The sequence below is a fragment of the Phaethon aethereus genome (assembly GCF_964289735.1).
Source record: "Phaethon aethereus genome assembly, chromosome: 1".
In the NCBI taxonomy this organism is placed as follows: domain Eukaryota; kingdom Metazoa; phylum Chordata; class Aves; order Phaethontiformes; family Phaethontidae; genus Phaethon; species Phaethon aethereus.
The window spans coordinates 8582481-8606922 of NC_138575.1; the positions used below are offsets into that span (position 1 = coordinate 8582481).

Here is a 24442-nt window from a genome sequence, read left to right on the forward strand (position 1 = left end):
AGATGTTCCTATCTCTCTGTTTCTAAATTATCCCAAAATAACCAGCTAAACCTGCCGTGGGGTGTGTACTGGTGTCTGCCCTGAAGGTGTTTTACAGAAACCCGCATTACTTTGCGCTGTGGCTCTGGCCAACCTGCACAGTTTGTGCTTCCCCTGGAGCCAGTGGAGAGATGCAGGCACCGCAGGAGAACAGGACATCCCACCTTTCCTGGACGCCCAGATAGGATGAAATAGCTGCTTAAGGTGCTCGTGTCTCTTTCCTTGTCAAAAGAGTGAGCTTAGCCTCCTAGCTCAGAGCAGGTGCCAAATATTAAGACAGGTAAGGTATGGCAAAGTGAACCTCACCCTCCCTTTTCCGTATGTCAGCTGAGAGGCGTTGTGACTTCTTACACCCAGTGAGCAAACCCTGATTTTTATTTTACAGTATGGGTAAACAGCAATTAAAAGAGAAGCAAGAAACATATCCATGGAAAAGCTCAGCGTGTCCCAGCTTACAGTTTACTGTCCAGTACTTAGCAGGGGAGCACCCTGAGTGCTTCTGGTTTGCATGAAACTCCTGAATGCATCTCCCATCAGTGGAGGGTAGACGCAATTAAATCAGTGTAAATCACTTACTGCTTAAATGCATTACATACTTTAAGATTCCCTACCAGTACAGTCACATTTAGGTGTTGGTTATAGGGAGGAAACTGTGCAGAAGTCAGACACTTAAAAAATAACCCTGCTGTGCCCCACCAGCGCAGAGCCGCGGTGCAAACCTGGCCTCCGCCGTTCTGCAAGGGCAGGTTTTATGTGACGGGACTTTGATGTTTTCCCCGCTGTACGAAAAGCAATTTGAAGGATTGACTGCTGCCTGTCTGGAGAGCACCTTGTAAATGTTTCATTCCTTCTCTGTTAAACAGACCTCCGACATCAGTGACAGGAGCAACTGGGTCAGAACTAGGACGGATTACTTTTATTTTTGAGACCATCTGTTCAGCAGATTGTGTGCTGTACTTTATGGCGGTAAGTGAGACCTCTCCCTTGACGACTGAGGACTGAGCCTGGTATTCCACATATCACTTTAATACCTCTACATAGGTGTAATTAGTTGCACTTGGTTTATTACGACCAAGATTAAGTATGACATTAGTTTAATATCTGCGGTGCCCTTGCAGGAAGGATTTAATGAATGACCTAGCAAAATTCCTCCACTGCATGAGTTGTGAGCCATTCTTGGTTACCTGTTTATTTTAAAAGAAATCACTGAATGCCAAAGAATCAGATTTTCGTCTGTCAAACTGACTGATAAAATTCTCAGTGTCTCTTGTGCAGTCGAGTTAGCCCCCAGAAGTTTAATAGAGTCACAAGGCAAGATGTGGGATAGTGGGATGGGAAATGGAAAATTTGGAAATTTGGTCTTCATCCTGTCAGTGACCTGGAGAATTGGTAGGGCAGCAGACAGACATTGGTTTGTGAAAGCGAAAGGCTGTGTTTTTTACTTTCCTTGTCTGCTTATTGAACGTCCATCAGGTGAGTAAGGTAGCTGGATCTGTGATGGCTTCCTTGCCCCTGCCGTTGCAAAGGGAAGATGGTCTTTTCTTTTTTGTATTTGGTGGTACTTTACAGGGATCTGCTCTTATTTTAAAGAGAATTAAGTGGAAATTAGGTGGTAATTTAAAAGAAAAGCATCTTTCACTGGAACACTTACAGCTGATGGAGAATAAGAAACACAAACATAAATTGAACAGGTTTTTCTTGTGTAAACTTTGATGCTTATTGGCGTCAGTTCTGTTTTACTAGAGACACCAACAAAGTGGATATCCAAAGATGGCAGAAACTACAATTTGTCTTTGCCTTTTGGCCTTCCCCTTCCTGTGCTGAGGTACACACATGTATATATATATATTTATATATATACTGGATATGTATATATATTACATGTGTGTGTATATATATATATAGTTATATATGAGGTACCCACATATAGAAATGGAATTTCAAATCTGAAAGAAATTCTGTGCTGAATCTGTCCTTATAATGTTTATAATCTGCTATAGGACTTTGAACTTAACTGTTGTGTGAACTAGAACATCTTCCAGTAATAGAAAACAGAATAAATATGTTTGCTCTCCTCTATTAACTGTTAAATGCAATTGTAATGTCTTTATATATATTAATCTCTATATTATAAAATACTGGTGTTTAGTATAGTCTGACCACACTTTTTTAAAAAAAACCTTTTAATGCCCCTTTTGTAGGATGTTAATCGAAAAAACACTAATGTGGTGGAATCATGGGAAAGAAGTAAAGAGAAACAATCCTACACTCACATCATCTCCAAAAACGCTTCTTTCACGTTCACCTGGGCCTTTCAGAGAATAAATGAGGGCCAAGACGTAAGTACTTCTTTATGTACAGGGCTTTACAGCTTTCCTTGGACACCCACCACCAGAGCTCTTGCCCTCCATTGAAGCTCACAGTCTTCTTGTAAGGGGTGAGTGACTGTCGCTATGTAGCATCCCTGGGGAAGCAGCTGAGGATAAACCATCCGTGCTGAAAGACAGACACATGCATAAGTTGATCCCTGAATTGGTGCCCTGGTTCACAGCGCTGTGGTTAGCGTCCACATGCAGTGGCACAATGGCACCAGGGTGGTTTCTTTGGCTCTCGTTCCAGAGCAGACAGTTCATCAATGACATGGCAAAGATCTACTCCATCACCGTGACCAATGCAGTGGATGGAGTTGCCTCTTCTTGCCGGGCCTGTGCGCTGGGGTCTGAGCAGTCTGGCTCATCCTGCGTGCCCTGCCCGGCGGGACACTACATCGAGAAGGAGACGAGCCAGTGCAAGGAGTGTCCGGCCAACACCTTCCTGTCCATCCACCAGGTCTATGGCAGGGAGGCCTGCATCCCATGTGGGCCTGGCAGCAAAAGCACCAAGGTACAGAAACCAAGCGTTTCTGAGTGATGGGCAGACAGGGTGGGTTGGTATATAAGCACTCAAAGGGACAGTTTTAGTGCTTTCCTACAGGTATGTGCCTTGTGAGCACTGGAGTATAATTATAACCAATGATCCCACTCTTCCAAATATGTCCCTAGTCTAATTTCTGTTTATAAATATGCAATAATTGTCAGTCCACAGCTGGCTGAACATGAGCCAGCAGTGTGCCCAGGTGGCCAAGAAGGCCAACAGTGTCCTGGCCTGTATCAGCAATAGTGTGGCCAGCAGGAGTAGGGAAGTGATTGTGCCCCTGTACTCAGCACTGGTGAGGCCGCACCTCGAATCCTGTGTTCAGTGTTGGGCCCCTCACTACAAGAAGGACATTGAGGTGCTGGAGCGTGTCCAGAGAAGGACAACGAAGCTGGTGAGGGGTTTGGAGCACAAGTCGTATGAGGAGCAGCTGAGGGAACTGGGCTTGTTCAGTCTGGAGAAGAGGAGGCTGAGGGGAGACCTTATCGCTCTCTACAACTACCTGAAAGGGGGTTGTGGCGACAAGGGTGTTGGTCTCTTCTCCCAAGTAACTAGCGGTAGGATGAGAGGAAATGGCCTCAAGTTGCTCCAGAGGAGGTTTAGTTTAGAGATTAGGAAAAATTTCTTCACCAAAAGGGTTATCAAACACTGGAACAGGCTGCCCAGGGAAGTGGTGATGTCACCATCCCTGGAGGTGTTAAAAAGATGAGTACATGTGGCACTTAGGGACATGGCTTAGTGGTGGACTTGGCAGTGTTAGGTTTATGGTTAGACCTGATGATCTTAAAGGTCTTTTCCAACCTAAGTGATTCTAGGATTCTAATAAGAAGATAGAATTGACTACACTGGCTCAAAAAAAGCTTCATTTCAAGAAGCTGTACTGGTGACAGTGTAAGAACAAGGCAAGCAAGTTACTTCCACCTAAAACTGTCCCAGACTCCTGCTGTTTTAAACTCGGGGACTTCCTCAGCTGGATGAGAAACCTGTAACAAATTCCTCTTACATGAAATTGCCCTTAAGCCTAGATAAACGTTCATCATGCGCAGCATCCTTTCGCAAGGAGCTGCACAGGACTTGAAGAACTGCTCCAATTCGTTCATATTCTGCATGTCTCCAGCTGGGTTCATATCCTATTCCTATCTTTTGAACGGTTTCTTTTGTTTGCTTTGCAAGATGCAAGTGTAACTGAGGCCATGTTCTGGTCTATCTACAGGGCTTTAAGCTGAGATGTTTGGATCCTAAAAGCACCCACAACAAAACAAAGAAAGAAACTACATTTTCTTGGCTAATGCAGGGGATAGCAGAAAGGTCACGCTTAGGGAGCACTAAAGTCATGATATGTGATTGTGAGGGACTGAGAGAGGAATGGGAATTCTCCCGAGGGAAAGGTGAATTACAGGAACGGGACAAAGTTCCGCTCCATCTTTAATAAGGAAAGCAGTCCTGTCTGCAGCTGCTTACTTTAGCTCCCAGGTGCTGACTGAATGGTTTGCTGCTGGTCCATAACTACTCTTCAATGGATGCCTCTCCTTCTCTGAAGGACCACTCTGCCTGCTTCAGTGACTGCCTGGTGTCATACATAAAGGATAACCACAGCCTGAGTTATGATTTTAGCAACCTCAGCCAGGTGGGCTCGTTGATGAGCGGACCCAGCTTCACCTCCCGAGGGACCAAGTTCTTCCACTTCTTTAACATCAGCCTGTGTGGGAATGAGGTGAGCTCAGCTGGTGTTGAGGGTCGGGGGGATTAACCAATTTGCTGCCTGTGTTGATGCTCTGTGGGATCACAGTGAGAGAGGACAAGGACTTCCCTACAGCTGAGATGTTACCAACACCATGCACTTTCTTCTGGATCTTGCTCAGCTGTGCAAGAGGACTTTTGAGTGGCCAAGTGATTTTTCAGAGCAGAGATGAGAGTGCTTTAGGCATAAATAATGCTCAGAATAAAAAAACTCTGTCACATCCCTACCTTTTCTTAGTTCTTGTGTCTTCAAATCACTTGGGTGACAACCCTGATATTTTTGTGCTGACACCAAGGAACTTGAACCAAGGAAAAAGATACCAAGAGTCTGAGTCTTTCAGTTGCCAACTTCTTTCCATACATTTCCCTCATGACTTGGCCAGAGATATTACTGTCAGCAGAGCCCCTGGTCACCCTGGTCTCTGACAGCCGAGGTGCCCATTGCTGACTTTGCAGCCTTTTAAAAGTGGTGGAAAAATGTGTTTAGTCCATGAGTGCACACACTCAAGAGTCAGAGTTTTTAAGTCTGGGGATCGGACTGTACCAGAGCGTGTTGTCACATACATAAATTTTGGAGCAGTACCAGTGATGTGTATTGTCCCATGAAAGTCAATGCATGTCATTTACATCGAGGTTCAGGCCTGTAACCTTTCTGAAGTCTCTTTCCCATGTACCAAAGGGTTTGCATGAGTTGAGGCAAATGAGTAGTCGTGTTTCCTTACAGTGTTTTGCATACTTTTAGGTTTAAATGTGTCTTTAAGTACCCTCCTGGATTAGAGCCGTTGACAACTAGATCCACAAAGGTACAGCTATGCACACTTGCCTGTGGATCTGGTCTTCATGTTCCCAAACTATTACGACGGCACTACAGTACTACCAACCACGCGATTAGGTCCTGAGCACTTGGCACTTTGTCAGGACAACTGAGTCTGCTGATTTGTCTTTCATTGCTATTGCTCTGAGATTCTAGCATTGGTCGTGACGTGTGACATTAATGCAGCCTTGAAGGCTATATATCTGTTTAGGGATTTAATGTGTTTGTGCTTTGAGAATATTTTATCTGGAATAAATCCCAAATAAAGAATTATTCTACAGTATCTTATTTAAAGGCAAGGGAAATATGGTTTTCCTTTGCAAGCCATTTTATTATGCTCTGCAAGTAAACACTGTTCTGTCAAGATAAACAAAGAAGAGTGCTTCGTAGCACAGGTTTCTGATAAGACACATACCAGAGGTGACATCATATTTCTGGATCTATAGAAGGCTTTAGTCAGAGCTTTCACAATGGCACAGTTTGTTGCAATTTGTCCCTCTCATGATAGAAACAACTTGATGTTTCTAAGGTGCAGGAATGGGGCTCATACACTTTGTAGTCAGGAAGTTTTCAAACTCTCCTTTCCCAAACTTCTTCATGTCCTATCAACAGCCAACAGCTTCCCCTTTTTTCCTGATTGTCCACAGGGGAAGAAGATGGCTATTTGCACTGACAATATTACAGATGTTACTCTGAAGGACATGGTTGCAGAATCAGAAGATTTTTCCAACTTTGTGGGAGCTTTTGTCTGCCAGTCCACCATCATCCCATCAGACAGCAAGGGTTTCCGGACAGCCCTGGCTCTGCAGTCCAACAGCCTTGCCGACAGGTTCTTAGGTACATGGTTTGTCCTTTGCATGTTGTTATCATGGATGTACTCTAATGTATGTAGGGCTGCAGAGTAAATCCTTCTCAGCTCAGCAGTGCTGCATTACCTTGGGGGAAGAGTGAAGGGGCAGCCCAGGCTTCAAGCCCACTTTGTTCCTGAACTATGGAGCGGATCTGGACAGACACCATTGCTTTTTGCTGCTGTTTCAGTTCAGCTGATGACTGGTGGAGAAGAGTAAGGGTTCCCCCCATTCTTTGTTTTCCATGCTCATATTACTCACTCTTCCCCGTGTTTGGTCTGGTGGGTCCTATGGTGCATAAAATTTCAGCACAAAAATCTGAAGAATGTAATTAAAACCACTGGTTTTCTTTCATGTTTCCTACCCACCTCGTGCAGGGAAGACCAATCGCTGTAGTAGTCACATTAGTCGAAGTGTTTTCTTGCCCATGCCAAGTCCCCATTTGAGCAATTTCAGAAGAAGCAGCTGGTGCCGGGATATAATTAGGTGAGAAAGGAGGAGGCTTAGAGCAGCATGGGGCTGTGCACATCATTAAGTCTTGCATTGCTCTGGCTCACAAGTTCCCAGAGTCTGAGGCCAGATTAGACAATGAAGTCATTTAGTCTGCTCACCTATCCATTACAGGCACTGAGTGTTTGTACTTTCTCCCTGGCACTGAGCCCAGAAACCCATGTTTGACAAAAGCACGTCTTCGGAAGAGCATTCAACCTGGCCTTTTAAGACTGCCGGAAAGAAAAACTTTGCCACAGTCATTGGTATTTTTTTTCCACTGGTCAAATATTGTCTCTGTATTTTGTTTTAAAGCAGACTTGTTTCCTTTTTGAATTTGCCTGGCTTCAGTTTTCAGCCCTTGCTTCATTTTATTCTTTCTCCATTTCACACCCACATTTTCCTCCTTGGAGAAATACTTTATGTGCTAAAATCATCACACCCTCCTGATAAACTAAGTAGACCAAGTTGTTCTAAGTCTCTTACTATCACGTATTTCTCTCAAGCATCTGAATACTTTTTAGGGCTCTTTTTTCAGCCTCTGTAACTTCTCATTACATTTTCTTAAAGCATGGGCATCAGAATGGAGTAGTATTCCAGTATTTAATTCACTATAATAGCTATAAAAATAACTTCCATATTTGTATTTACATGCAAGATGGAATCCCTGAGCCCTTCTTCCTCTAGACTCATGGGAATTCATGGTGGCTTCTTGGATCTGATGCCCACTCCAGATCTTTTTCAGAGTTACAGTTTCCAAGGGAAAATCTCTTTTCCTTAGGACTGGCCTTCATCCCTTGCTGCACTTGTCTGCACTAAAATATGTTTAGTTTGATTGAGACCAGCTTACCAGGTGAACCAATTTGCTCTGTATTTTGTTCCTGTTCCTCTTACTCTTTGTCTCATCTACACACTTTGCCAACAGTGATTATATAGTTAATTGCAGCTCCCTGATGATAACCTTGCATTTTGGAACTCCAATATCAATGCCTAGAGAAGCATGGAGACATATCACATTTGATGACAATTTCCCATGGCCAGATAATTTCATAATTAGTTAGTTAAATAATTTTTAATCCTGAGTGTGTGCTTAATTGATATTACACTGCTAACTTTTAGAATTTAAATTCTAATTCTTATTAGAATCTCATGTGGTAATTAGTGAAATACTCAATAAATTTACGTAATTTTCTTTAGCAACCAAATTCATCAGCACTCAAGGAATAAAATCAGATTTGTTCAAGAAGAGCTGTCCTCCATAAATTCATGTTGACTGTCACTCATTAAGTATCTATCCATTTACTGAAACCCATCTTCCACTTACCATTCCTGTTATTTTGCCTCATCGTGTTAACCATGTTGTAATTTGGTTCACCATATCCCCTCTCCATCAGTCTTCTGACATTTCACTATCATTAAAAGCTCTATTAAAGATCACTCTTAGGTATGCGCTTGCTAGTTTATAAGCATGCATGCCAAGTAGATGCCAATATCCTCTCTTGCCACCGAAGGAATAAGGTGTTCAGTCATTGTCTTGGAAGGCAAGGAGAAAATAATGATTTTTTCCTAACAGAGAGAAAAGATATCAAGCTATTCTGCTGCCTTTTCTTGATCACTATTGTTACATTTTAAAATGGTTGAAGTTTGCCTTTCCTGTTCATAAGATGTACTTTTATTTCTAGTATTTCTAAAAAAGCTCTAAACTTACAATTTTTCTAGTGCTGCCAAACAAAGGCTTTTCCCTGAAGTCTTTAGCATCCATTATCATTTTTCTATAACTCATAACTTCTGATTCTATTTGATTCTCTATTTCCCCTCCATTAAGATTGTGTCAATGTTTTTTTTATTTGATTTTTTTTTACCGCTGTTCTGATCCAAGGTGGACTCTTAGTCAAAGCTATTGCCATTCTTGAGAGAGTCATTGTAGCTTGTTAGCCATATAATTAATAACCTCTGAAGAATGACATTTTTTTTTCACACTTGATTTTGCTTCTAGTGTTCTTATTTTTGAGAAACTGCACTTTGAGATGCCATCTCTACAGTACTGCATGTTGGATGGGAATATTCCCTCATTGCCTCTGTTGTATATAATAAGGTCCCTAGGAGCTATCTTCTTCCAGTCTAGTGAGTAACTAATCTCTATCCATTGTGTTGCAATCAAAATTTAAATTACGCTGTGTTCAGTGCAATGTCTTTGATGAGAGGAAATGATCAACCTTACTGACGTCAGTGTATGTTCTCAGAACAGAGGTCCCTCCACAATGACCTGACATCTTTCTGCCCATGCTCCTGATGGCTGCTGCAGCACAGCTCATTTTGTTCTGTCTGTTGATGTGATGCTCTGTAGCAATCTCTCACCTGCAAGCCCTCCTGAGCAATGTTACTGAGCGCTTCATTGATCCACGTACTTTCACAATCCCAAGCTCTGACTTGCCCTACACCAGGTAGTAGTGTCTAATGCAAATTGTCACCTTTGTTATATCTACCCTATTCACCTAAAAGGGTTCCTTTTTGTCTACCAAATCCAATTGTCTACCAGACATGGATTTTCCAGCTGTGTGAATCGTCCTCCCAAATGTAATGCCAGTCAAGTTGAAGTCAAGTCAAAGTCCTAAGAATTCAGCTAGGCTGTCTGAAGTGTTGCAGGACAAGTGGAAAACTTCTTTTCGTCAGTCTTTCCCATCTTCCCACCAGCTGCTGGCTGCTACTGCTTTTTCTTGTTGTTTTAGTAATTTTTCACCTCACTAGAAGGATGCAGCCTGTTCCATTTGTACAGCTCCCTTTTCTTCTGACATGTGGCAGTGCAGCACCAATATTTTCTGTCTTCTTTGGTTCATGGGGTTGGAAGGATCTCTAAGAACTTTGGTTACTTGAATTTTCCTCTTTTTCAGTTCTTCTCCAGAATCCATGCAGACCTGTGTAACCTGTGTTGTTCCACACATCAGCCTGCCATTTGTTCCAAAATGTTCCATCAAGGCTTGCCTATGACTCCATAATCCTTCTGAATCTTGTCATTGCATCTTTCAGTTTTTCTCCCTCAGTACTGCAGATTGCTCAGGATATTACATGGTTATGATATGTTAGGTTATACATTCAAGGCATATGCTTTGAGCAGTTGATTGGATCAGATATCTTCAGCAGTCCTTCCCCAACCTAAACTATTTTATAATTCTGTAATATCCTGTGATTGCTTTAAATTCATACAGAAGAGTAAAGCTTATTTGCACTGGTGTTGGTTTATTAAATTTTTGTTTTGTTATGTCTGTATGAGGAAATCAGTCTGTATGAAGAACATACAAATCTGCAAAGTTTAGTTAGAATAGAAGAAAGCGTATAATGTATAGTAATGTCGTTAAATGCTACTAAGTAAGATCCATACCTTTCAGACTGAGAAAATGTTACATTTGAACCCCTCAGAAATCCATTCTTAGCTTGTTCCTTTTTTTTTTTCTTCTCAAATTTTAGGAGCTACTGTTGAAACAACACTGGAAAATATCAGCATCAAGACAGACATGTTTCCTCCCTCTCCAAGCAAAATACCTGATGTGCATTTCTTTTACAAGTAGGTAAAAAATACTGTTTATTGGTATGTGAAATTTCCTCATTTGCTTAAAGGAAACCGAAACTGCAAGGGGAGATTTTTAATCCACCTTTAATCTTTATCACTTTAATCTGTATCTGGCTGATATCGATTGGCATGTTGAAGAACATCTTATGAAATCAGCAAACACTGTTTACTCAAATCTAAATTACACTTGATCTGCAGAGAGATACCAGAGCTTTGACTGACCTAGGTGCCACTTCCAGTGTCATGTTCCTTTCCATAATTTCTCATATTTGGGTTTGATATGGCCACTTCCTGTTGCATATTTTCTTTCATGTTATTTTGTATTTACTTTGATGTTACAAAAATTAACTAATTGAACTTAAAAAGAATTGTTCCAATCTGCAGAATTACTAGTGTGCTTTTCCTATTCTTCACTTTCCTCCATAAAAAGAATACCTCAGCTTGGGTAAGAATTAGCTCAAAGATCACCTCAATTAAGATGTCCACATGCTGGTGGCTTCACATGAACTGGGTTTCTAAATTTGGACTCTGGAACCCGTGCGGCTATTCAGAGTATCTTAAGGCACATACCTATATTTGTTCTACTGATTGGCTCTCTAAATTGTGTTGTCTTTAGTACTAGATCTTAACTGGCTATAGCGCTTTATGCATGTGTGAATACTTAAATTACGTGTCTGATTCTGCAAACTGAATGCCACACCAGTGACCCTACTTTGAGTATATCGTGAACTTGGCTTACAACGTCAATCATGTTGGAATAAGGTCAATTTTTTGAACCCCTTTGCCTTGTGCTATTTCAGGACAGCGTCGTTCTCAGATTACTATGCGAGCAGAGAGCCACCATAAACTCCCCAGCAGAGTAACACATTGATGACAGCACTTGCGATTCTCTTTTTAAATTGTTCTATTCTGGTTTGTGGGCAGGCTTATTCCTTGACTCAGCAGAATTCAAACTAGCTAGAAAAATGGAGCAGTCCCTTGAGTGGCATCTCAGAGCAATTTGAGATTTAAATAAAGTGGTGAAACCTGCCCTGCTTCTGTTGCTCCTTTTTTTTCTTCCAGCTGACAAAGGCAAAAGTGCTGTGGTAAAGGGTATTTCTTTAGTACTGCAGTTACATGAATGGACAGAGACATATGAAAGAGCAACATGTATTTACTGTAGTGGAAATGTATTACATTTCTCCTCTGGTTTGATATAAGGTCTTCAACAGTGACAACCTCCTGTGAAAATGGCCGTGCAACTGTTGTGACGATGAGATGCAACCCCAACAAACCAGACCAAGGAGAGCTATCTGTGCCCAGGTATTTAAATATTTGTATCCTAGTAGTGCTAAAAAGCCTTTTCCTCTGAGGCAATCTTTACAGAACTCATTAGTAATTTTATACCTAACAGGAATGAGGAGTGCTGTCTCCCTCATCAGCCATGCAGGAGGTCTCACTTGTTTCTTCTAGGTGAAGGACGTGTGTGTCCATCACCTCCCAGCAGACCAGCTGCTCTGTATTTTGGCTGTGTGGTGAGCGAGGTTAGAGCTCAGGAAGGTTGTTCGAAGCTTAAAGCCAAAAGAAAATGTAGTGATGTTTTCTTGTCTCCACTTCTCCTTTATTTCAGTTCTTTATTTTGATCTTTGGCCTCCTGATTAGAACTGCCTAGTCAGGGCTCTGAGAGGTAGTTTTTCTTCCTTGATCTACAGCAGTGGCTGTGGACAAAGTGATGTTTTGAAAAAGAGCAATCTGTCATAGGAACTATGAAATCTGCTATTGCAATGCTTATGTGAGCCCTGACTGTCTAGGTCAAGTTCTGTATGTATTTATTTACATGTCTCATCACTCCAGTTTGCATCCTGGACCCCTTGTAACAGTTGTGTTTAATTTGCCTGACTTCTTTGTCCCTTCACTCTGATTCAAGTGACTCCAAAAAGCTTCTTTCTTCCAAAGTCCTGTTTATGTCTGCACCTGAAAAGTTGCGGAGAAAAAACAGTAAAAGAATTAATTCTATTACTTTTTAGCAACACCCTGTGATTCTTCAGAAGTTCCCCTCCATTCTGATAACCCTTCTCTTTGGCTGTTAAGGCCCATCTTAGTCTGTCTGGACATTACTATAAATCTGCTGATAACCCTCTCACTCATTCTCCTTCCCAAAAGTTACGTCCTCAAAAAACGTCTTCCCAAAAGCTAACAGTGTGAGAAGTGTGGGATCCTCTTTGATCCCTGTCCCTCTTGGGATGGGTGAACAATGCTCACCTGAATGAAGGCAAAGAGGCATCTACTTCACAGGTGATGGATGAGTGATTGGTGTTCGAACACCTTTGGAGATGCTTACCCCAGCTTCTTAGGGACCTGTCACGTTACAAATTATGCTGGGCAAGAAGCCACTATCTATCAGCTGCTGTGTGAAAATCTTCCACGTGTCCTTCTAGTGTTATATGTTAAACACAGTGTGAGCTGTGGTAACTCACTAGTAGTGAGGGAGGAGTAACCAACCTTGCTTTTAAAAATATGAGCATAGGCAGAAACAGCACGCAGCTGACATGACATACCTTATCTCAGTTCTTGTTGACTTCTCCCTTCCCAGCCCCCCTTGATTAGCTCAGCAATCAGACAGTGAGGTACTGGGTACATGTCAAATAATACTGCATGTAACACCTTGATCCTTCAGACATGGTGTTTAGTATCACATCAAGTTACAGTATAATGGAGGCCAGTGTCCAGCTCTGGAGCCCTCAGCACAGGAAAGACGTGGACCTGTGGGAGTGGGTCTAGGGAAGGACCACAAAAATGCTCCGAGGGCTGGAACAGCTCTGCTGGGAGGACAGGCTGGGAGAGCTGGGGGGGTTCAGCCTGGAGCAGAGAAGGCTCCGGGGAGACCTTACTGCAGCTGCCAGGGCTGAAAGGGGCTTATGAGAAAGATGGGGACAGACTTTTTAGCAGGGCCTGTTGCCATAGGACAAGGGGTGATGTTTTTAAACTAAAAAAAAGGAAGATTTAGACTAGATATAAGGAAGACATTTTTGACAATGAGGGTGGTGAAACCCTGGCCCAGGTTGCCCAGAGAGGTGGTAGATGCCCCATCCCTGGAAACATCCCAGGTCATGTTGGACGGGGCTCTGAGCAACCTGCTCTAGTGGAAGATGTCCCTGCTCATGGCAGGGGGGTTGGACTAGATGACCTTAAAGGTCCCTTCCAACCCAGAGATTCTGTGATTATATAATTCTATGATTCTATAAGATGAAAGAGGTTGAGGACAGAGGTCTGTCAGTGCTCTTGCCATGTACATTGAAAAAATGTTCCATAATCCAGAGGGAACAGTTGTCACTTACTCAAATCAGGATAAACCTGAACGGGATTTTAGGGCTGTGGATTCTTCATTCCTTCAGATCAGGATAACAAGATTTCCAGATGATATAGAAAAAAACCTTTAAATCCATTTTTCTGTATCAATATATTTCACATTTACATGACCTAGCTTCTTGCATGGACTTTTGGCCACTGCTGCTGTTAGACCTGATGTAATTGCCAGTAACAAAAGCTGCGTGAATGTCCTACCATTGCCAGTACAACTTTCTTCTGCAGGCTGAATACAAAATAGGGTCATTAGTCTTTCTTAGACTAAGAGAAGCTGTTATCTCTTCATTAACTGGTGAACATCCTTCTAGTAATTAACCATGACAGGACAAGTCCATTCCATACGGACAAAATCACCCAGAGATCATTAGAACAACAGGAACAAGATAGCAGCATTCATGCGAACAGTGCAGGGGAACAGCGGTGCAGGATCATGCTGGGCTAGCCCATGCTGCTGAAATGCTGGAGTAGTTCTGCTGGTCTCCAAGACTTGCTTCTTTCTCTTCTGTTCAATGTAGGTATATGAGTAGCATTCACTGCCAGGAACTGAACTGTTATTTTAGACCTTTGACAATCCAATATTTGTTTTCACTTGAGGAAGCATTTTACAAACTGGGAAATATTCTTCCCCCAGATTTTTCCATCTGCTGACTTGATGGATGTTTACCCATTTGTTGTATTTACCATTACCAATCTTCAGCAGCAGAATGTGGAATGAAGATGCAAACCCCAGAGTGTTTCATAAGTGATAACTAAGCTTTGCTCTCCTCCTAGCTCATGCCCTGCGGGCACTTGCGACGGATGCACTTTCTACTTTGTGTGGGAAAGTGCAGAAGCTTGCCCTCTCTGCACGGAGCAAGACTACCATGAGATTGAGGGAGCCTGCAAAAAAGGATTTCAGGTACAGGACCCATGTCTCCAAGTCAGATGGGTTCGTTTGGGTATAAATTGACTCTGTTGAAATTCAGTGTACAAATCGATACGTAAGTGCAGGCAGAGTTGGGAAATCTTGGTCCGGGCTCTGAGCTGACTGGATGCAAGTCTTATTGGTGAGATGCTGTGTTGGGACTCAGGAACATTTGTTCCAATGGCAGCATGGTTCCTGGAGGAGAGCTGTCTTCTGCTGACCAGCTATGTGGGTAGGAACGTGAACCCGCTATGCATTCGTACATGCAGGGAAGTTATTTGTAAAGGATGGAGCGCCCAAAGGACTTCAGTCCTTTAATAGCCATAAACTTCAGCCGCAGGCTGGGAAAGGATTCAGAATTTCAGTTCAGCAATTCATCCTTCCTTGCTTGCAATTTTTTTGCTGCTGTCTTCTCTAGTCAAATATTAGGAAGGCCTTTCACAGGTTCAGAACTGTTCTGTTGATCAAGAGTTCCAGTGCAGGCACAACACATTCACAATTGCTGTCCAACCCATATTGTGCCAAGTGAAGAGCAATACAGAAGAGGAAATCCTTTTGCCATGTCTGAAGCTGCAGGCACAATCAAGGGGACACTTGAGTAGACAATATGACTCCACCTGGAGTTTGAAAACCTGAAGTACATGTTTTGATTTGCTTTCATTGGAAAGATGTCTAACCTGTCTACCTCAAAACAGCTCATTTTCTTCAACTCTAAAGCGTGCTCTCTCTTCCTACAAACAGCTCACTTTTTGGTGTTTTCTGTTTGAAAGGAAACCTTGTATGTATGGAATGATCCAAAGCATTGCATTAAAGGGGTTCCCTTGCCAGAAAAAAGGACCAGCACTTGTGAAACGGTGGACTTCTGGCTAAAAGTTGGAGCTGGTGTTGGTGCTTTCACAGCTGTTCTGCTGATAGCCTTGACCTGCTATTTTTGGAAGAAGAACCAGAAGTAAGTACTGCAAATTGTGGTCCATATAGAAGTAAAATAAAAGCTTGATGTAGTGAACTGAAGAACATTTCATGGATCAGACCTTATGACAATGTTGATGAGAAATACCATGTTGGATCAGTAAATACCATATTGGATCAATCCGTTAATCCACCAAGTTGAGGTTTCTTCTGCCACGAGTGGCTGCAAAATGCTAGCAAAGAAAGTATAGAAAATTCACACTAATTTGTTATGGAATAATTTCCCAACAGGAACTGTCTTTTTAACACCCAAGAGTTTGAAGTTGACTTTATGCCCTGAAACAACACAGCTTTCTCAAGATCTGAAGACCAAAAGGCTATGTCTTCAGTCTAATTCATACCTTTAGGTTTGGTTAAAATAGAGTTTCTAACTATATATTGCTTAGGTCTATTTGGCAGGACATGTCTAGTACACTCCCAAAAGATCCCTGCTTCTCAGACTGATCATACTGACTGTTCTCCATCCCCATTGTCCTCTGCTTCCAAAATCTCATGCCATAAACGTTCAAAACATGATTCTACCTCGATGGGATTTTGTCACCCCACAGCACATCCAGCTTCATCAAACCCGGACTCCAGTAACATGGTCCCCACCTCTTGCTGCCTCCTACAACACCCTGTTGCACATGTGTCCTGTCCCCCATATTCCCCTTGGACATGGGTGTGATGCAGATTCTGATACAGGCTGAAGTCAGACCTGCTGTTGCCCCAACCAGCGCACAGGTTGAACTTCACGCAGGAAATCCTCTTGACCTGCCTGTGGTCTTTTGGGAAAACATGGCTCTTTCATAAGGATAGAGGGCTAATCTGGAGAGCAGGAGCTCAATGCATTGTTAATACTGTTCTGGTTACGTGTCTTTAATGATTGAAAAATATCTAATTTCAAGTAAATACCTCAGAAATAACTATGTGGAAGGACTGCAGATAACCTAAATTACAAAAACCTTGAGTATGGGACATTTGTAAAAAAACCAATGCCTGTCTGGCTTTATATCTTCAGGCTGGAGTATAAATATTCCAAATTAGTGATGACAGCCAACTCAAAAGAGTGTGAGCTGCCAGCTGCTGACAGCTGTGCTATAATGGAAGGAGAAGATAATGAGGAAGAAATAGTATATTCAAATAAGCAGTCACTGCTGGGGAAGCTCAAGTCCTTGGCAACAAAGGTGAGTAGTAATGACTACTATTAATGCTAAAAATAATTATTACCTTCATTTATGACTGGACGTGATGAGGCTGTGATGCTAGTTTGCACAGTGCTTTGTGTAGCCTCCCACGCACACATCACCCAGTCCATAGCTGATCTGCTGAAATCCACAGTATGGATAATAAGAAATATTGCAGGGTATTAAGTAAACGCTCTCTCTTCTGCAGAGAGCTTTCAGTAGCAATCTTTATTGTAAGGGTGATACCTAAAATAAGCAGTTAATGGCGGGGGGATCCTCTCTTCCCAGATTCCTACCAGACACCTCGGTTGCTGAGGCAAACACAGCTATTATAAATACAGAACATTAACACTGGGAACACAGCCACCAGCTGCTTGCAGCTCACCTGGGCTGGCTTCATGGCTGGCTTGAGAACCATTATTCTGAGTACTGTTGGATTCAGATGAGACATCAGCTACTGCGTGCTGATGTCAATACAGCTGCCTCCTCCATTTCAGTGGGAAGCAACAGCAGCAAAAAGCATTTTTTTCTGCAGCACATGTGATGTGGGTTGCTGCATGTCTGAATTCATAGCACAAAGGTCTTTGGTGTCCTTTGAACATTTCTGAGAGAAGCAACAGAAGACCATCATGGTAGATCCTGCAAGCACTTAGGTCTTTAACCCAAATGCCTTGAAGTCAATGGGAAGGGTAGTGTTGTCTTTAAGGGATTCCAGCTGGAGCATCTGTTATGATCAAGATGAAGGTGGATGACAGTTTCCCTTTCAGACAGTTTTGCTGAAGTGGGTTGTTTCAAAATAAGAAGGTTTCTTAAAAGATCATAATAAAAACATTTTTTTGAAAAGTCCCTCTCTTGTTTCTTGTCCAAATAATATTTCATAATGTTGAATGTTAAGATTTTTTTTCCTATTCCTTTTTTCCTTTCTGTGACTGAGTGCAATGTAATAAAATCCTGTATGCCTCCTTTTTTTTCCCATATTTTTCTCTTCTCTATGTTCTTTTACTTTTTTTATTAGACTGCTGAACATTTTCCATGCTACTTGCTCCCCAGATCTTTCTCCTAGGAGATGTTGCCATCACACAGCCAATATGCGGAACTTCCCCTTGACCCCAGCCTGACTATTTGTCTTCCAAAATCAATATTGTTCCTTGTGGAAAGGGGCAAAAATTCAATAATAATTCTTAATTCAATATTGAGAATATTGAAAATGTAAATAAAATCAAATAACACCAAAATTTGTGGTTGTGTTGCAAAAATGGAAGTTGACTCCATTTTGAATCCTATAGGGACTGACTTTGAAATACTGATGATTTTTTTTGGTCTGTGAAATGGTTTGGCTGGCTGTGGCTGAGCGTATTGACCAGTGCTGCTGGTGAGGGTCATGCTTCGCTGTACGCCTGATAGGTGTAAAAACTTTGCTGACTCCACTTGCAGCACCAACCACTGGCTCCTTCCTGATTAGAAGTGTAGAGATGAGAGCGTGGGAGAAGTGTTTATTTTTTTTCTCTTTAAGGTAAGCTTTAGTACTTTAGTATTCAGACCGCTTGAATGCCTATTTGGACTCAAAAAGAGTTTTTTAAAGTTCCTATATCCATTGTAGCAGGCTCCCTGAGTATTCTCTCCTTTTTAAATAAGCCTGTCAGATATTTCTAAGCTGGTTCCTTTTTTCCTGCTAGATAATCGTGGCTGGCAAACTCAGCTTCCAGTGCCTCATTAGCTTACTGAAATCTGTCCGCTGTATCCCTGCAGATAACTGGGATTTAATATGTATTTCTCCAAAACAAATGTTATAGGCATCAGTTTTCATTTATGCAAAAGATGAGGAAATGCATCTCCTGCTGCATATGCATGTAAAATACAGAAAAAATATATGGAGGAAAACGGGAGAAAAAGAGGAGAAATGTAAACTGAGGAATAAAGAAAAATATGAATTATCCTAACTATATGTTCAAGCTTCAGGCAATGGCATTTCCATGAAGCAAAACATCTCATGAAGCTATTAGTGGTTTTGAGTACCCAAGGAATTCAGGGCTACGCCTGTAATATAGAAAGAAATGACTGTTATCTTTAATGAGAGTATAGAAGTCAACGAATTATGAAACTGCTTCAGGTTGGAGGCTGCTCTAGTTCCAGCTGTTGTTTCCAGCATAACAATACCAGGTCCTTCAGAACAAGAAATATACACTCCGCCGTAGGCTGGCGTAGGACAATTTGCTCCCCCGCTATTTCCCATGTCTGCACCAGACTGTCCTGACCTCTGAGGGAGATGGCTTTAAAGATCAGATCACGAGGTTGGTTTAACATGGTTTCCAAAATGTTTGTGTATATCAACAAGTATAAAAGGTAGATACATGAAGCAAGAACCGGCACCTTCTCGTGAGAAGTTTCATTAGGGCTCCTTCATTCATTGCTTCTGCATGGACCTTTGGGTTGTTCACACACGCAATGATGCATATGTCCACCCCTCTCACCCTGATGCCTGCTGGCCAGATGGCCTAGGCTGTCACCCAGCAAGTAAAAACAGAAGGAAAGCTCAACCCTCCATCCCTGTTTTTTAAGACGGCAGAGGATTTGTAGACTCTTTTTGTCCTGTGTGTCTCCCAGAGGAGGAGTTGGGGCAGGAATCCAGGAGTGAGGCAGTGGTGTTCACATTCACAGACTTTGCTCCAAACATTTTATTTATTGTAGGAACATGTTAATAAGTAATAATAACCACAGATATGATTATCTTATAATTCCCCAGCTCTGACTACCTGTCCTATACTATGAGTATGAAATGCAAACTTTCCCTGTACCCTCTAAAGTAAGTACCATGAACAATGTGTATGGCATAATTTTGTTGATTTACAAAATTAGTAGTGTTATGAAAAGGGTCAAAGATTTCACTGTGATAGAAATAAAGTGAAGTCTTTGGCAAAGGCTGCTCTGGAGATATTAAGAGAAGAAGTGACTGTAGTAACTGTTGGAGTGAATTTGAGGAATCCCAGTTGATGAGAACCTGTCTTTTCCATTGCAGGAAAAGGAAGATCATTTTGAATCTGTTCAGCTGAAATCTTCAAGATCCCAGAATATATGAAGAATTAATGCTGCCTTCAAAGATACAAACCTAATTTCTATTTTTACAGGACCATATTTTAAACATATTCTGGCACACATTGTAGTGGTGATCTTGGTGAGAAATGCTCGACCATTTAGGAGGAAAGAAAACAGGAAGCAAACCAGAAAATTGGATTGCCTTACCATGTGATTGAGTACCTTGCCAAAAAAGAAAGCAGACGCTTGGATTCCATACTGGGAATGAAATTCAACTCAGGAAGAGATAAACATACTGCAAATAACGTGAATTTTTTGCATTCACCTGGGCATCACTCAGGCATGCCGTATGATTTATAGGTACCTTTCATTTCCTATCACTCCTTCTACGCATATTCATAAGAAATGATTTTCAGAGAGGCCTGAAACCTCCTGCAAAGGATGTGTATTGTCCTTTAGTAGCATAACTATGAGTCTCTCTCAAAATCAAACTTGTGAATGGTACTCGGAATGAGCCTCAGGTGAGTTTTGAACTTTGGAAAATATTTTTGATTTTAATGCTTTGAAGGGCCGGATGGTCAGTGTTGGCCTCTAATACAAGAGGCACGGTGTTGCACTTGCACGCTGAACCCATTCTGATGTCTAAGTCATGGCCATCGGGGTTGGGGTAAAACTTGGTGCTGTTGAATTTTAATGTGTTAACTGCTGTTGTATGAACTGTAGGTCTGGGCCCATGATTTTATAGGCAGTAGCAGGCTCAAACTCTATAAAGAGAAAGAAAGTGATACCTACGGTGCAAGTTGCACTTGTCCCTCTCAGTGGAAGTTTGTCCTTTCAAGAGAGGTCACTGGCAGGTTCAGTACCCTCCCTTGGGCTGCCAAGCTGTCACCATTCCCTGGGCTGCAAATCAACAAAGCCTAAACTCTGGAGTTAAAGCGAGAATCCCTACTTCTGGAGATCAGGGATCAGCTTTGTCAGCTGGGAGGCTTCCTAGAAATACTCCGCCACCTCTGTTCCCGAACCCATGCAAGGAACGAGGACAGAAGCCCAGCAGAGCTCAGCATGGGTTACGTACTTGCACAGCTCAGTATCTGAATGCTTTCTGCTGTCAGTGCACGTACCGGTTTTGGAAGGAAGGCACGAAATGGTGCCTGAAAACTGGAGGCTAGGTGGACTTTTTAATGAAATCAGCCACATTATAAGCATGTGATCTTCATGATATCCACTGTAATAATATCCTGAAATTCCCATTGAGGTCAAACTCAAAGGAATCTGAAACTTAGGAAAAAAAATTTGAGTAAAATTATGCAGGACTTGTATAGAGCCAGGAGAAAATGAGGAATAATTTTTGTACTGGCCTCTGGTCAGACTCATATTTTCCATTATAGTGAATCTATATGAATTGTGGAATCAAATTGTGCATCAAAACCAGAAAAGACATATGGGAAGAAATGGTCTTTTTACTATAAGGAATATAGATTTTTGATTTTATATGACTGAGCTATCTATCTATCTATCAATAAAAGAGGGCCCACTTTTAAGTAAAATTTAAATTAAACTGAATTCTCTGCACACTAAATATTTTATTATACTATAGATGTGGACAAAAATTTTATGAAGTTTAAAATTTCTTTTTCTTTAGGGAAAATTCAGCTCAATTATTTTATATCTCCAGTCAAAGAACACAGGCTATACTCTTTTGATGGGAGATACTTCAGGCTTCTTAACTGAAGTGGTGTATGTTTTTTGTTGTTCTTGAAAATGCACTTCACTTTCCCAACAAAGATTTTTATGGGGTGTTGTTGAATGTATATTAAATACACATTCCTTTTTGTATATTTTGTACCATTGCACACTTATTATTGTACATTGTATTTGTTGTCATGTTGTCATTTATATATGGTTGGCAAAGATGATATGCTTACAGAGTAAATGGTTATGGCTTTGGGATTTCACTTGGATCTTTTATGAAGAGGGGTTTTATGTTGTTGATTTTTATTCAACTAGTGTGCTGTAGCATCAAGGATATATATCTGATTGATGGGCATTCATAAAATAAAGTGAAAATATATTTGAAATTTTGGACTTGAGATGTTTGGTGGAACTGCAGCCTTTCCTGAACATTGCAGGTCTGCAGTGGTGCTAGAGCTTTTCACTGCCATCAAATTGCATCTGTCTACATCCCCTTTAATTTTTTCCCTTCTCTCTCCATATGTTTTCCAAGCCATAATTTCAGTTCATTCTGCAGAACATAATTTCTTCTTTCACCACTGGACCCATATCTCTGTAATGTCAAAATGCCTTAATTTTATGAACTATATTTAATTTTACTTAATACCACAGAGGGTTTGTTTAGTTCATTTTCCTTTGCCTTTTATTGTCCAAATAAAGCAAATGATAGTGGCATTTTTTTTGGTCAGCTCTAACAGACTTTGCTGTACGACCCTTCTCAGCTCTGCTTCCAAATGGTTTGCCATGATATTGTTCAAAATTCTTCCAAGCAACTTAATAGCGTATCTGGTGCAGTGCTGACGTCGTGGGGTACAAACCAATACTGTAGACTTTATTTACCTTAAAATAAGAAAATAACATTTTCCAACAATTAAGCAAGTTGAAACTGGTATATTTTAGCTGACTTCTGCTATTCTTTTCTTTCTGTTAAAGGTATAGTAGAGAGGGGAAGTTTGCATTTTCCCATAAAAGACAAATTTTGGAAGCCCTTAACACTTCATTAAGAAATCAGCTGCCTGTGACCTCTTCTAGTATTCTGCCAAAATATACTTACAGCAACCTCCCCCCTTTTCTCCCACATGGAATCACATCAGAAACTGTTATTTGAAGCCATAAAACAATGTGAATCAGTCTGTTATGTGTTCACTTGATTAAACAGAATGCATTTTATTGCTGCATTTGCATGCTTTTCTTTGAAATCTTGAGTCAAGCAACTGAATCTCTTTGAGGATTAAGCACATTTTAGTGGTGTCTCTGCATAAATTATTGGCAAATTAACAGAATGTTCTTGTCTCAGCTTTGACAGTGCTTGCTAGGGGGGAAATGTGCAAAGAATGTATTCTGTCTTGGCTCTGATTATGTTGGTTGATGTTTGTAATATATAATACGATTGATTAAGAGTCTAAGTTTTGGGAAAATTAAGTGTCTGAGAGCCACAATGAGAAGTTACTGAGTAGCTTCAGGGAGCTGTCATCTTTGTTCAGAGAAAAGATTTGACTATTTGCTCTTCAAAAAGAGGTTTTGGGACTCTTTGTTAGTAAAGGGGAAAGTTTGCAAGTTTTGGTTTGTTTGTCCTGCCAGAGCCAGTATTACCCATAAAATGGAGATTACATATAATCAGACAAGATAGCAGCAGCTGTTGCCATTTAGGAGCCAGTGGTTGTTGACTCATCTCTGGCAGTGGCCAACACAAATGCTTCAGTGTAAGAGTAAAAGCAGCTACAACTGGTGCTGACACGCCAATGGGGATGACATTTCATCCTAAGCAAGGAGTGCTGCCTTGGTTGGTCCATATCATAGAACCATAGAATAGTTTGGATTGGAAGGGACATTTAAAGGCCATTTAGTCCAACCCCCCTGCAGTGAGCAGGGACACTTTCCACTAGAGCAGGTTGCTCAGAGCCCCGTCCAACCTGACCTGGGATGTTTCCAGGGATGGGACATCTACCACCTCTCTGGGCAACCTGGGCCGGGGTTTCACCACCCTCAATATGAAAAATTTCTTCCTTCTATCTAGTTGAAATCTACCCCCTTTTAGTTTAAAACCATGACCCCTTGTCCTATGGCAACAGGCCCTGCCAAAATGTCTGTCCCCATCTTTCTCATAAGCCCCTTTCAGCCCTGGCAGCTGCAGTAAGGTCTCCCCGGAGCCTTCTCTGCTCCAGGCTGAACCCCCCCAGCTCTCCCAGCCTGTCCTCCCAGCAGAGCTGTTCCAGCCCTCGGAGCATTGCTGGGGCCTCCTCTGGCCCCGCTCCAGCAGGTCCATGTCTCTCCTGTGCCGAGGGCTCCAGAGCTGGACGCAGCACTGCAGGGGGGTCTCCCCAGAGCAGGGCAGAGGGGCAGAATCCCCTCCCTCGCCCTGCTGGCCACGCGGCTTTGGATGCAGCCCAGGACACGGTTGGCCTTCTGGGCTGTGAGCGCACATTGCCGGCTCATGTCCAGGTTTTCCTCCACCAATACCTCCAAGTCCTTCTGGGCAGGGCTGCTCTCCATCCCTTCATCCTTGAGCCATCATTCAGCCTGGAGGCCCTAAATAGCTATTCTAGGTAATGTAACAGGGAATGATAACCTTAAGAGAAATCTCGGGAAGTTCTGCTTGTCTTTGATGGTGCTCTCTCTTACTCTTTTCCTGTGTCTATTTCTTTCACCGAATCCTCTTGTTTCAATTTCTTGTTGCTTTTGAATGCTTGTGAACTGTGTTGCTTTGCCAAGCATGTAAAGGAGGTAGGAGCAGAAATAAAAAGAGGTCAGGCTCATCCTAATATATACAGTGTGTGTCACAACGCGTGGTGACATCCGCAACCACCTGGCTGGATGAGCCCACACTGAATACATGCAGCAGTAACCAGCGAAACATGAGAGTGAGTTATTCATAAGCTGCCA

General features: G+C 41.9%; 1 protein-coding gene across 1 annotated transcript in view; it reads left to right on the forward strand.

Moving 5' to 3' along the window:
• Positions 1–19871, forward strand: part of ELAPOR2 (endosome-lysosome associated apoptosis and autophagy regulator family member 2) — a gene marked incomplete at its 3' end in the record, with an annotated part of 33371 nt that extends 13500 nt beyond the window's left edge. The window contains exons 10-20 of the mRNA XM_081999518.1: positions 903–1005; positions 2241–2378; positions 2659–2922; positions 4493–4666; positions 6154–6343; positions 10309–10405; positions 11612–11713; positions 14528–14654; positions 15431–15609; positions 16630–16795; positions 19812–19871. Coding sequence (XP_081855644.1) covers positions 903–1005; positions 2241–2378; positions 2659–2922; positions 4493–4666; positions 6154–6343; positions 10309–10405; positions 11612–11713; positions 14528–14654; positions 15431–15609; positions 16630–16795; positions 19812–19871 — 1600 coding nt within the window. The remainder of the gene's footprint in view (positions 1–902; positions 1006–2240; positions 2379–2658; positions 2923–4492; positions 4667–6153; positions 6344–10308; positions 10406–11611; positions 11714–14527; positions 14655–15430; positions 15610–16629; positions 16796–19811) is intronic.
• Between the last annotated feature and the right edge of the window lie 4571 nt (positions 19872–24442).